The sequence below is a fragment of the Anser anser genome (assembly GCF_964211835.1).
Source record: "Anser anser genome assembly, chromosome: 2".
Classification (NCBI taxonomy): domain Eukaryota; kingdom Metazoa; phylum Chordata; class Aves; order Anseriformes; family Anatidae; genus Anser; species Anser anser.
In genome coordinates, this window is record NC_139721.1 from 146,756,703 (window position 1) to 146,769,543 (window position 12,841).

Consider the following 12,841-nt stretch of genomic DNA (forward strand, 5'->3'; position numbering starts at 1 on the left):
GGATTGCACAGCTTGAAGTAGAATACTCAAAACTTTGATTTATTTATTTTTTAAATCCTTTTTGTTGTTGTTTGTTTGTCCAGATTGTCGTGAATTTTTAATAAAGATGATGCCAAGTGAAAAAGTATGGGGTAGGTAGAGAGTGCAAAAGCATCTTCCATACTGCTGCATCCCTCTTCAAATGGATGACTGCTGGTGAGGAAGTGAGCTATGCCCCGTGTCATTCCCAGAAATTTAATGTGCATCTCTGCACATGGCTTGGGTTGGTGACAAATGCCCTTAGCTACTGATTATGGTCAACAAAATAGCATCTTGGCAATTCGAGAGTTGTAAACTTTAGATGAAACCACTAGTTGATTTTGTTTAACAGCCCTTCTGAAAGCAAAAGCCTTGTAGGAAGTATTTGAGGAGCAGTCTGTTCACCTAGGAAGCTGCTTCCTGATCTGCATTCGCTGAAAACTTTTGCTTTTGTTTCTAGAATCTGAATTACCCCTGCCTCTTTCCAATGTTTTTGTTGCAGCGTCCTACTGAAAATGTCAGAAACTTTTGGTTTTAGGAATATTTTGTTTCCCTCAAACTGCAGTGACTCAGGACTGTTGATGTGAAGTCATGCGCTGCAAGAGAAGGTCAAGAAATCTGAGAAGTGATGATGTAATTATACTGCTTCTGCTAATTTCTTTGAATTGTGGATTCTAACTTCTTTAGTGCCTTTGCAAACGTTAGCGTATGAGACTTGCAACTGATACCTTTTCTAAAAATGGAGGATGGGAGGAGAGGAAGCTCTGTTTATTTCAACAAGCACAAGCAACACTTCCAAAATACACTCGTGGCCGTATCGCGGAGTTATGAATCTTAGGTTATCTAGCGGTGACTAACGTGGCGAGATGGCAGCCTAATATATCCATGCTTTATTTAGAAAAGGTAGTTCTTATCAAAAGATGAAGAGGGCCAGCGTTTCATTCACTGTGTGTGTTGAACCTCCAAGCACAGATACCACGTCTGTCAGCAGTTCGCCCTGTGAGATACAGGCACTCGCCTCCCGAAGTCGCACTGGAAGTTCTTGAGGATTGCATTGTACAGAAAGGAACAAATGCCCTCTACCTTCTCTCCTGCCAAGTGCATACTTTTTAGGCTGTCTTATTGTTTGATTGAAATTAACAAAGGATTGAGATGTCTCTTGATCAGATAGAGTTTCACTTGCATTGTGGCGAGGTTTTTTTTGACGCTGTATTATCTGACTGGGGTGGTGGTTCACAAATAGATCGTAGCAGCTTTCCAAATTCCTTGGGCAGAGCCTAGCTATTACATTCAAAAAACCCTTCAGATTTAAACGAAAGAAAAGAAAAAAAAAGAAGACTTTCCTCACTGCAGTTTAACGTGCGGAGTTGAGGTGTGCGACAGCGGCCCTTTACCATTCTGCCTATTTAAAAATAAAATGGAAGGGTAAATCCTCCCTGGCGAACCATGAGATCCTCAGTTTGTGGGGTGTATATAGATGCGCTGAAGAGAAGCTGGAGGGCGTAGGCTTTGACACAAGGCACATGGCGTTACCTCCACGGGCAGGCAGTGCCTGGCGTTGGGGATGGCTGATGCTAGCCCTCCCCGGCTGGCCACCTCCTCATCGATTCCGAGCACAGGCAATTGCTTGGCCCCGTGACAACACCACCAGCTGTAGCGTGTGTCTGATAGCGAAACAATGAACTGTTTGTTCTCCCAGAAGTACAAAAAGGGGGCTGGGTTTAAAAAAAAAAATCAGTAAGAATTTCTCTATGGCTGATTTTAGGCTCTCACAGCAACTTGAGTGTGCTGAATGAGTGGCTCCCGAACTGAGCCAATGGGGGTGGTCAGGCACAGGCAACACTTTTATCCCACAAGAGGGAGGAGGGGTGAATGAGCTGGAAGATATAAGCTGAAACAAAGCCATGCTGTCCTTCTGAGTCATTCGCACGCACTGGATGGGTAAGGCTTCCTGCTTCCTGGGACGCAGAAGTGGGGTCATGATTCTGACAATGGATGCTGGTAAGTCACTCATTAAATCTGCCTTTGATTTTTCTGGGAAGTCTTGCCCTTCCCTCCCATCCCCAGCTGAAAAGAAGAAGATATCTGTAAACTGGGAAGCTGAAATGTTAAATGAATGCATGCTTGCTCACTTCAGACTTTTCAAACTGTGCGTTTTGTCTTGACTGTTACTCATCTTGCAAAGCAAGACCATGGTACCAAAGTTGTGTCTGTTCATGTGCACTTCTGTGTTCACCGAGACAGAACCTGGGGCCTGAAAAGGGCACGGCATTTTTTTTTTCTTTTGATAAGGGATGTGATACTCTTTGTACAGTACAAGCCAGATCTCACACTTGCTCTAAAGAGCTAGAGGTGATTTAATATATTGCATGTGGCTTCCTGTGCTCTGCTTAGAGAAATTTTGTGGTGGAGAGGAAGAAAATGCTGCATTGCCATGACAGTCAGTTCTGTTTTGTGAGTTTGTAGCCAAGGAAGTGTGTGTGAAAAGAGCACATGCAGTTGTTTTTGTTTTTTTTTTTTTTAAATTAGCTGCAAAAGTGAAATCTTTACTGTAGTGCCCTGTGTGATAGGGAGAATGGATGCGAGCAGTTAGATGTGGAGTGGTTTGTATGAAAGAAACAAGGAATCCCAGTCCTGCTCCTTGAGAGGGGGTGTGTTCCCATGTCATAACTCACATCCTTCAAATTCCTCAGTAATAAAAGACCTAAGATTTGAAATGGTTATGGATAGGGCACGAAGCGCCAGCACTTGTGCTCTGGCAGCGTGCTCACGACTGCTCTTTCTCTTCAGCACTTGCAGGCATGCTTGCTGCATTCTAAGAGCTCCACTGAACTTTTGTCAGCAATGGGTTCGGCTACTTTTTTCACCACTGTGCAGAAGCAGCATAATGTGACGAGTTCTACAAACAGTGTTCAAAGTGATAAACTTATTCAGGCAGATCTTGCAGGTCTGTTTAATCTACTTGTCACATGCTCGGTTTACTCCACGCTAATGAAAAGCTCGCTGTCCCCTGTGCATCTGAATTAATTTGGCTGGGCATTTAGCAGGGCCTAAAGGGCAGCCCTCTGTGCCCAGTTCCAACTCTTTGACTTTTCTGACACTTCCAGAAAGTGACACAGCTGGGTTCTTCATGCACAGTTAGAGCAAAACACAAGCCTCTTCATTTAACCCACCCACACTTAATTGAAGTTACTTCGTCATCCATCGTCTTTGCAGGCAAGATGGAAACCAGCGACTCCTCCTGTGTTCAGTGTGTGTTGCGTACTCTGCACAGCAGTTAAAACCCAGGTCCTTTAATTGAGGTGATAACATTTAACACAAGCTCAGAGAGGAGCAGGGTGGCAGATAGTTGACAAAGGGATACAGAATTTTCCATGATGGATTTTTTTTTTTTGTCCTTTTCATTAGATTAGCTTCCAGAGGAGCCAAATTCCAGGCCCTTCTTGAAGCAGTTTGAATACTGGGAATTAGAAATCCTCTTCTTCCTGTCTTGTGCAAGAAGAACCGATGTTTAAATGCTAGATGTTATGCCCAGTATTATAGGAGGATGCTCTGGCAGTGTTCAGGGTGTCATTGGTCCCAGGAGGTATGGATTCAGGCTGTACAGCCAAGACACATCTCCCTTTGAAGTGCTGGAGTTCCTGCACTGTACTGGAGTAATTTAACTCTTTGTTTTGGAAAGAGTTAATGGGGAGACATCAATGATATGTAGTTAAAAATACATCTTTTGTTTATGTACGCTTACATGCTTGTGTGCTGTTCCTTTGCACTGCGAAGTGAACCGTAAAGATAATGCTGCTCATCTGTGCTTCGCGGGATCCAAACGGGTGTCCTCTTTCACAGCAGTGGCCCTGCACTAATTTCTCGGCAGTCACTGTGCTCTAGTAGTCCCTGTGGTGGTTTTTGGAGATCTGTTGGCTTGTATTGGTAGCAAACGTGCATTTTGGACGCTCCCAGTTATTTAAGTATTCTGAAGTTAGGGTTTCTTTATGGGAAAATGGTTCTAAATACCAGAAAGGAAACACTGTAATATAAAAATTCATAACAGTGAGTTCTAGTGTTTCACAATTGTGTCTAAGTTACAGAAAAAATAAGCAAGCAATTCAGTGCCTTAATCTGGGACACGGATAGTGCTCCATGAAGTTTTATCTTCTTTGTTTTTTTACCAACCTTTTAAAGCTGGGCTTACTGTTCTCAGAGCTGTTTGCTTATTTTGAATCACGTGTTTGCGTTACAAGTCAGGGCTGATTTAAAAAAAAAAAAAAAAAAAAAAAAGACATCAAATGCTCAAGCCGTTTTAAAACTTCTGCTCCTTGAGATAATTGCAAGAATACTTACTCATTTGTTTCAGTTTTTATTAAACACGTTTTATTCGGCTGCATTTGTCTGTGCAGCGTTTAATTTCTTGCAGGAGCAGGACTTGAAAAGTCGTGGACGGGAGGGGGGAATAAAAAGGAAAGCTGGAAGGTAGAGTTGACAATCTAATTGGATTGGAAGCAGCTACAGGCTGGGACTGTTGCAAACAGCTGATTTGATCCTTCTGAGTTTCAAGAGCTATTTATGGTAGATTAGCTGTATCAAAGCTCTACTGTTCCAACCATAAAAGGTTGGTCCTATGTGAAGTTGCCACACTGCATTTGGCTTAGTCCTCTGAGCTTGGAGAGCCTATAGCTTTTTCTGTGGATAAATCCAGGGATGGATGGAAGTACTAAAGGCAGATCGAGGAGTAACGTTGTTGGGGACTTCAGATCGCAGCGAACTCTTAAAAGGAGATTTTCCCTAATAAATTTTTTGCTCTAATGTCTGGAATCAGCCCTTGGAATATAGCTCCTGCATATTTGCTGCATTTGGTGAACGCATGCTTTTAGGAAAGCGCTGTTCTAAATTTATCTGACTTATCTGAATCATCTTGACTGCACATGCACTTGCCAGCCTTGTGTGTTGATATTTGGTAACTTTGTGAAGTCACTTTTCTGTTTTCTTAGCGGTGAGTGTTAAGTCCTTTGGGAAGGAGCCTTAGCTGAAGTAAGAAACTTCTCTAAAACAAGAATTATGAAAATTTTGGCTAAAGAGCGCTTCAGGAGTTGTTACTAACTATTCTGAGAAGACTTTGCCCCCTGCTGCCACATCTGTACCTTCAATTTCTCTTCCTTTGTGTAAAGGCAGACAAGTGGATTTTTTGCAGGATTCAGCAGTAAGTAGCATGTCCTTCGGAGAGCGCGCACGCAGTCGTTGGAGCCAGTTGTTTGAGAATATTTGAGGCTCTGTCAGGTTGAAATGTGAGTGGGTTTATTCCAGCCTGTGCATGCCAGTCATTCGGCCTTCCTTAAGGCATTTTGTGTTTTTATTCTTGTGGTTTTGCTTAGAGGATGAGTTCATTCTGCTATGAATGGAAGGTGCTGTTGCTGGTTGGTTTGTGTGTAAGGTGACTCTTTTTTCTTTTTTAGTTTTAATACGTTAACCTTAGCCACAGCACTACAGGCAGCTATAAGAACACCCACAAAAACAAAATTTTTCAGTAGTAATTTTCTCCTGTTAAAGAAGTACTATAAACATACGTGAATACTGTTACATGAGAGAACTCTGTTATAGTTTGACTCTTGGGGTGTTCTGAAGAAAGCTTCCTCCAACTTTACATTTTCTTATTTTTAAACATGACCAGGACACAACAGGTGAAAGTCACTGGCACTGCTTTACCGTCCGCTTCTGCAGCAGGATCAGCTGCTAAAAGGGGGGCGCGCAGTGAGGGACGGGGGGGAAAGAAGAGGCTTCTTGCTTCAAGGGTGTTCCAGATGTTGTGTTTTAATCTCCAGAAATGCAAGCAGAGTGTCCTTGCCAATAATTTTGCTATTTTAAAAATAGCTCTACTCATTGTCTCTATTCCCCTTTCAGGAGCTAGCAATGGAAGGCCATCATCCATTTTCTTTGGATTGCAAATCTGTATTTGTCTGACAAATGGCTCTAGAATTTTTGTTCGGAATTCCATGTTCGTTATTCTATTCTGCATTTTAGTGTAAGGAGTGTTTATTGAAAAAATAGATATATATTTTTAATCTTCCTTAAGTGAGCCTTGGCAGACACCCATTTTAATACTTATTTCTATTTGTAGATTTTATAGGAGATCAAATCCTCCGAGCAGGGGGGTGGGGGAAGCCTGCAGGATCAGTATTCTCCTTCAGATTATCTGTTAATTTTTGTCTGGAATAACAGACCTGAACTTCGATTTGCTCCTGACTTAAAATATTTTTATATTGCTTCCAGTAAAATTAGTATTTTTACTTGCCATCCTTTTTTGTATGATCAGATTTTTTTCTTTGCTGTTTGCACTTTGAAAGCAAGTTGACATAAATTCCTCCACCATTTTAGCATGTCTGTGTTGTGCTCCTGTGAGCCTGTTAGAAGAGGTCAGTGCCTTAAAGGCCTTGAAACAGACCACAAAGACATCAGATACCAGAAGTTGGCTACCCCTGGGTCTGCACAAGAGCAGGAGTCCTCAACTTGGGTTTCAGGCTGAAATGCACAACGGGTGTAATGCAGGAAACATTTTGATTGATGAGAGGTACTAATATCAGCTTCTCTTTGTGCAGCAGATGCTTAAATATTTGGAACAGGTACACATTCTTCCTTGGTATCTCGGGGGGATTAGTTAGTCAATTTAAGCATTAGTTCTACCTCTTCTAATGCAGTTTTGTCTTGACTGCATTGCTAAATGACATTCTTGGCAGAAGTTTTCAGTGTGAGGGAGATTTTCAGATCTCTAGGAGCTTTACTCAGAACGATTACAGCTTTATATTTGGTATTTCTTTCCCAAATTCCTTATATTTGTTAGTGTTAATGGAATAAAGGTAGTGGGGAGCAGGCAAGGAGTTTTAATCTGGCTATTCCATCTTTGCTTTTTATATGAAGAAAACAGATTACAGCATAAATTTAATTGTACGTAGAGCCCCAGAGAGGGTAAGGAATAATGAAATTGCAGACTACACACTTCTCCTTCACAGTGAGTCAAGGCAGAGTCAGAGGGGGTGGTGTTGAGCCATTTGTGACCGAGACATTTTCAGGCAGAGGCTGGAGGTGTCTTTTGCCAGTTTGCTGTGTGGAAAGGGTATGTGTGTTATAATGCATGCGTCATAATGCATTATGAGCTGAGGTTTCTGTCTTGTTTAGATTTTTGTTGATGAAGTGGTTTGAAAGCTTTTTATAGTCTTAGTACACTTGTTTAAGCAAACTGTTCACCACAGTGTGTAGAATTTATTTGTTTTCTTGTTTGTTTAAATGCAACATTGTCATTTTCCATGCTTAGAATGGATTCACGAGACAGGCTCTTATCTATGAAGCCTTTCATGTAATGAATATAACTAAAAATTGCACAAGCACATTTAGTTTAAATTGCCACTGCTGGAGTGCATTTTTTCTCTCCAAGTTGTTGGCTCTTGTGCATGGCAATCTCCTTACAACTTTAAAGAGGCAAAAATCTCTGGAATAGTTTGCAGGAACAGGGTGGCTGAGATTGTTGACTTTCCAGAGGCATCGCTGTTCCTGCTCTGTTTTCTTGCACAAGACACAGGCTTCTTTTTCTCCATTCAGAAGCCTCCGTTTGACATAATGGAAGGGAATAGTATGCTCTTAAGAGAAGCAGTAGGCAAAGTTCTCTTCCCTTATGAATTCCCTGGTTTTACTACTTTCCCAGCTAGGCAGTTTAGAGTTAACCGATGCATTGGAAGGTCTCTGGTTTTTAATGAGCAAAGCATGTCCTAGTTGGAATCTGCCTTAAGCAGATAAGAATGCATTGGGTAAGTGGTGATAAAAATGCTTCTGATGTCACTTGCTCACATGGTGTTATGTTCAAGGGAGCCTTTCAGCAGAGAGGGTAGAACAATTATGCATTAAGTATTTGCTGATTTCTCTGGATGTAGTTGATGAAATGGTCCCTGTTTGCTGTAATGATGCCAGTTTACAGAGTTTAAAAAAATAAAATTAAAAAAAAAAGTAAAATCAGACTTCAAATAACCAGATAAAATTAACTCGGATTTCCACGGTTGTCTCTCTTCAGGTAAACAACAAACGTCACGATGAACTTGGACATAAAGCATCATGTGTATTAATAACTAAGGCCCTGTACTTTTATAAACAAACAACAGCAAACACACAAAAAAGCACGAGGCTACATCAGACCATTAGGCAGATATGTAATTTCCCCACAGAACTGAGCTTGCGTGCTGAAGCCCTGTGCGAAGGGAGTAATGCTTCCATGGAGTTAATGGCTGCCAAGCGTGTTCCTCGGGGCTTATACCCATAAAAATGTTGGCAGTCAGCAAAGACCTTCAGGATTTCATTCTTCCTCCATCATATCGGTGTTCGATTTGGTCAAAATTGCTGTATATTCCCCAGCATAAAACAAAGCTAGCACTGTCTCCTGAGAGCTTGCTGGGCAAGAAGGAAGGAGCGTGCAATCAAAACAACTGCACAAAATGGTCTAGGATGTACTCAGGTGGTATGTGGTTTACATGTGACTTTTTCAGTCTTGCTGTTTCTGAGAAGACGTGGAACTAAGCCTCTGAGACAGCTAGAATAACTCTGCTATAAAGGTAATTGCCCCAGCTGCTTATATGAGAGAGACAAAAGGACAGTATTTCAATGTCATCTTCCACTAAGTACCAACTGGAAACAAGATGAGGTCTTGCTGGAAGCAGTTTCTCAGTCCTCTATTGGCACTCCATTGGTAACCAGGAGTTAGTAATGGTAATCCTGCAGCCACAAGGTTCCAGCTCCACTGGGTTTCACTTTTTTCTCCTATTCCTTGTGAATACAAGTAGCTATTCTTTATTTTTATTTTCAAAGGTTTTAAGGTTGCATACCACTGAAGCGTGCAGGTAAGAAACTGAAGAAACTGTGCAGTGAACAAGGACAGTCGAAAGTGTAAGGAAATATGCAAATGTTACGTTGTTTTCAGTGGGAACTTGAGCCCTGTGGAAAATTGCTGAATTGCAACAATGAGATAGGAAGGGTCCTCTCGGCAAGCAGACATGAATAGCTGGAGGTCGTGTTTCAATTTCAATATTGTCAAAATGCATTTGTCAGTTTATATGCGCAAATAGTGGAGATACTGATGTTTTGACAATTAGTGCGTTAGTCTCTGGGCTTGGGTGAGTCCTGCTACTCAGCCATTTAAAACTGAACTGAGCAGTTACGGAAAATGTTTCTGTACCTCTGCAGAGCTTCAAGAACATCGTACTTTCAGTAATCCTTAACCAATTGTATTGAGAATGAACAAACCCATTAGTAGCTTTTTTTTTTGTCAATTTTGCTTATATAGCAATCATCTAGAATAGTGCTTCAGCTGGTTGCCGTTATTTTGTAATGGAAGCAGTAGTGAATGACAACGCTCCTAGGAGAAATGTATTCTATTTGCAAAAATTTGCTGTGTGGACAACTTTTGGTATTTTTTTCCTTGCTGAAGTTTCTAGGAAGCAGTAGGGTCTTTGGCTTGTTTCCTTCAGAGCAAGAATGACTAACTGAACTAACCACATGTACTTATGTAGGCAATTTAATTTTTTGAAATGATATGTAAGTCTATCACCGACATCTCCTCGAGATTTTTGGGGAGTGTGGATCAGGCAGCCTTAAGTGTACATATGTATGGAAAAGGCATGTCTGTAAAGGGGTAAATAGACTGATGTGAATGTATTGATGCTTTCAGCAGATGCAAGTTGATGCAGTGAAGAGCCAGGCAGGCTAACAGTGCTGGTGCCAGCTAAGGTAGAGGAGGATCAAACGTAGGAATCTATGCCAAGTCTTCATCTCGCTACCTCCTGCCCTGTGCATTTGAAGCGACCTGTCCAGCCGAAGATCTCACAGACATGGAGCAAGATACTAGATCTGTGGAGCACTGGGTTAGGTTAGGTTCTTTGAAGCAGCAGTAAAGAATTGCTTGTCTCAAAGTATCTCAGAGCTCAACAGAAGAGCGTTGGTCATAAACTCATGTGTGGCATGCTGAGTGCCAGGTAAGAAAGAGAAGCGTTCAGCTAAGAGGAGCTCTGGTAATTTGAATAGTTGTGAATTTTAGAAAACTCCCATATGTGCAAGCCGTTGTCATTTCTCTTCTGACCAGAGGCTGGAAGTCTTTGCTGATCAGTCATCAGATGAAGTCACAACTCTTAACATGTAAGCGTTCCGTTTAGGTGGGCGCAGGAAAAAAAATGATCTGTCCTGGCACTTACTCAAAGCCGTAAGGTTTTTCCAGTGTTAATCATGTACTGGGATATTAGCATTGTATACATATATACATATAAGTATATGCTGGATATAATGATTTGTAATGGCTGAGTCAAAGGAGAAAATATGACATGAGGTTGCTCAGCACACTTCAGTCCAACATTTTGTTCTCTGAGCTAGTAATGTGTCAAACGTTAACTAGGAGGATTTATAGCAATTGCTAATTGCAGAAAAACAAAATCATCAGTAAGACTTCCTGTGTTCGTCATAGCTGCCCAGCTTGAGACAAGGGAGTTCAAGAGTTGCCATGCAGTTCCTGTGTTTGTAGACTGCTGTTCAGGACTGTCACTTGAAGTAGGAGTGCAGGTTTCTGGCTGGGAAGTTTGAAATTCAGGTCTCTCCATTTCTTGTAGAAATGCCTAGACAGTTCAAACACCATTTGGTGAGGCCAGCAACATTCTTTCCTACTGTCAGCTGCATTAGTAAAAGCAATGAGTAAAAGCCCGGCTATGTTAGGTATACCCAAGCACACCTACTGGGTCATGTCCTTGCAAATATTAAAGGCTAGGCTTACCAAGGTTGTTTTCTGACTGCTTTAGGCAGCTGAAGGCTTGGACTTACAGATGAGAACAGTGAAAGTGACAACCCTGATTTAAAATACTGCTTCAGGAATCCCTCCAGGCCATTGTCATCCCCCAGCTTGCTCCTGACCCATTCTCTCCACCTGCCGCAGTTTGCCCCCCTGGCCACACAGGTCAGGGAACTTCTGTCTGAAGGCTTTTTGTTCTCTTCTCTCTAGCCCTATGGGTTCCCCAGCCCTGCTCACCATGGCTCTGCCAGTGCCTGTGCTGAGTTACGTGGGGGTGAGAAAAGAGGTGCTCCATGTGGAAGTGAGAGTGAAGGACAAGCGAGTAGGGAACACCGCTTAGGCTGGAAGGCAGGAGCAGGGACAAAAACCGTGGGCCCTATGAACTGCGAGATGCCTCAGTGACTTGCATTGCTTTCACATCGGGTGAAATGTCAGCACTAAACGTGTACAGCTCAGGCACTATTATACTGTGTTCTCTTCAGCCTCAGTCTGCTGAATTCAGAGGCCTAAACAGACCACAGTAAGGCAGATAGGACAACACGTTATGTCTTGTGCCAAAGAGAACTTCTCTCTTAATCTAAGACACAGTGTTGATTCTTGAGCCAAGCCTACTGCTGTTTCTCCTAGCCCAGTGCTCAAATTGCCCTGTTATCTACTTGCCTCTGCTCCGTGCTTCTGAAAGAGCATCGTGGAGACTTAGGTCTGAACAGCCTTCTACTTGAAATTAGCCAGTTCTGCACCTTTCATTTGAGATTTAAATAAACTTTTGTCTTGAATTACAGAGGCGTAGATGCTGCCTGTGCTGGTTTCTTTGGACTTAAGTAAAAAGAGGTGTAAAAGTAAAGCTAGGACATAGTTTTGAAGTGCAGATACCAAAGACTTCTGTTTGATATCTCAGAAACTTCACAACTTGATTGAAGCCAGCATAGAAATTGCTAGTTTCATACTGAAATATTAAATGGATGAGTATTTCCAAGTTAAACCTAGGGCCAGTAATTGAGTAGACTTTTATGAGTGACTTGCAATTGCCCATGATGATGTGAGACTGTATGCAGACAGTGAAATATCATGACAGCACGATTCTGTGGAAGTAATTGTCAGGAAAGAAAGTGACTCTATGCACATTCCTCCCAGCAGACACATAAGATAAAGCGAGGACTATTAGGCTTGGTTGCCCTGGCTTGTCTTCCTGGCTTAGCAAGCAGCCTGCCACTGCAGGCCGCTTGGTCCCTATGCAAGATTTCAGGGAGACAGAGGCACAGAGAGGAGTGAACGCAGGGGTTGAGACAGATCAAGGGTTAGAGACCGGGCTTTGAGACTGAAACCTAGAGCTGGTTTCAAGGAAAACCAAGGGAATTTATTAGATAAGTTCTCCCATGCTTTTGTTTTCATTGTCTTGACTGGATAAATGGACTAGTTTAAACAGGATCTTTGGGTCACCTCTCTGCTGGGAACAGACAGGGTTGATATGCTGGGATAATAGTCTGAGATTTAATCTGGGTATTGCGTCATGGGATTACACCCTAGGAGGCGTAAATGGCTGGTGCTCGACATGACTTCACTCATATGTCGTGCACCCTGACAATGTTCAGTACCTCAGATATTTTGATCTTTATTCATCTTTTATTCAGTGGCTGTGAAACGCAACCTGACTGCAGAACGTACTGGGTAGCTCGAGTTTAAGTTGGCTCCAGGTTGATTAACACTTCCAAATTGCTCTTCTTTTGCAGCACGTGGTAATTACTTGCATTACAAAGTAGTCTTCTGGCGTTTGCGTTGCTTCAGCAGACCTAGGTTTTTGTGTTGAACACCACTTCCCATTAGCAGGGGAGCAAAATTTAAGAGTGGCCCTTGCACATTACAGGACTGGTAGGCTGAAACCTAAACGTGCATGGTGATGGAGCTGAGCTGCATCCTTCTGCCCACCAAGTGATGCTCTGGGGTATCACGCTGGGCAGAGACGTGAAACTTCCCGCGGCAGAGGAGCCATTCTGTAAGTTCACTGGGGTTAAGTAGAGCACA

The 12,841-nt window shown here is 42.3% G+C and overlaps 1 protein-coding gene across 10 annotated transcripts in view; it reads left to right on the top strand.

Annotated features, from left to right (window-relative positions):
- Positions 1-12,841, top strand: part of SVIL (supervillin) — a 137,458-nt gene that overhangs the window by 31,533 nt on the left and 93,084 nt on the right. Inside the window, exon 1 of one of the 10 annotated variants that reach the window (XM_083823225.1) lies at positions 1,884-2,019. The exons of 5 other annotated variants lie outside the window; for them this stretch is intronic. In XM_083823225.1, the coding sequence (XP_083679351.1) occupies positions 1,956-2,019 (64 nt within the window). In that variant the 5' untranslated portion in view covers positions 1,884-1,955. Of the gene's footprint in view, positions 1-1,883; positions 2,020-4,648; positions 5,213-12,841 lie in introns of those variants that run through there. 4 more of the 10 variants (XM_083823221.1, XM_083823230.1, XM_083823231.1 and 1 more) reach the window with 4 other exon arrangements.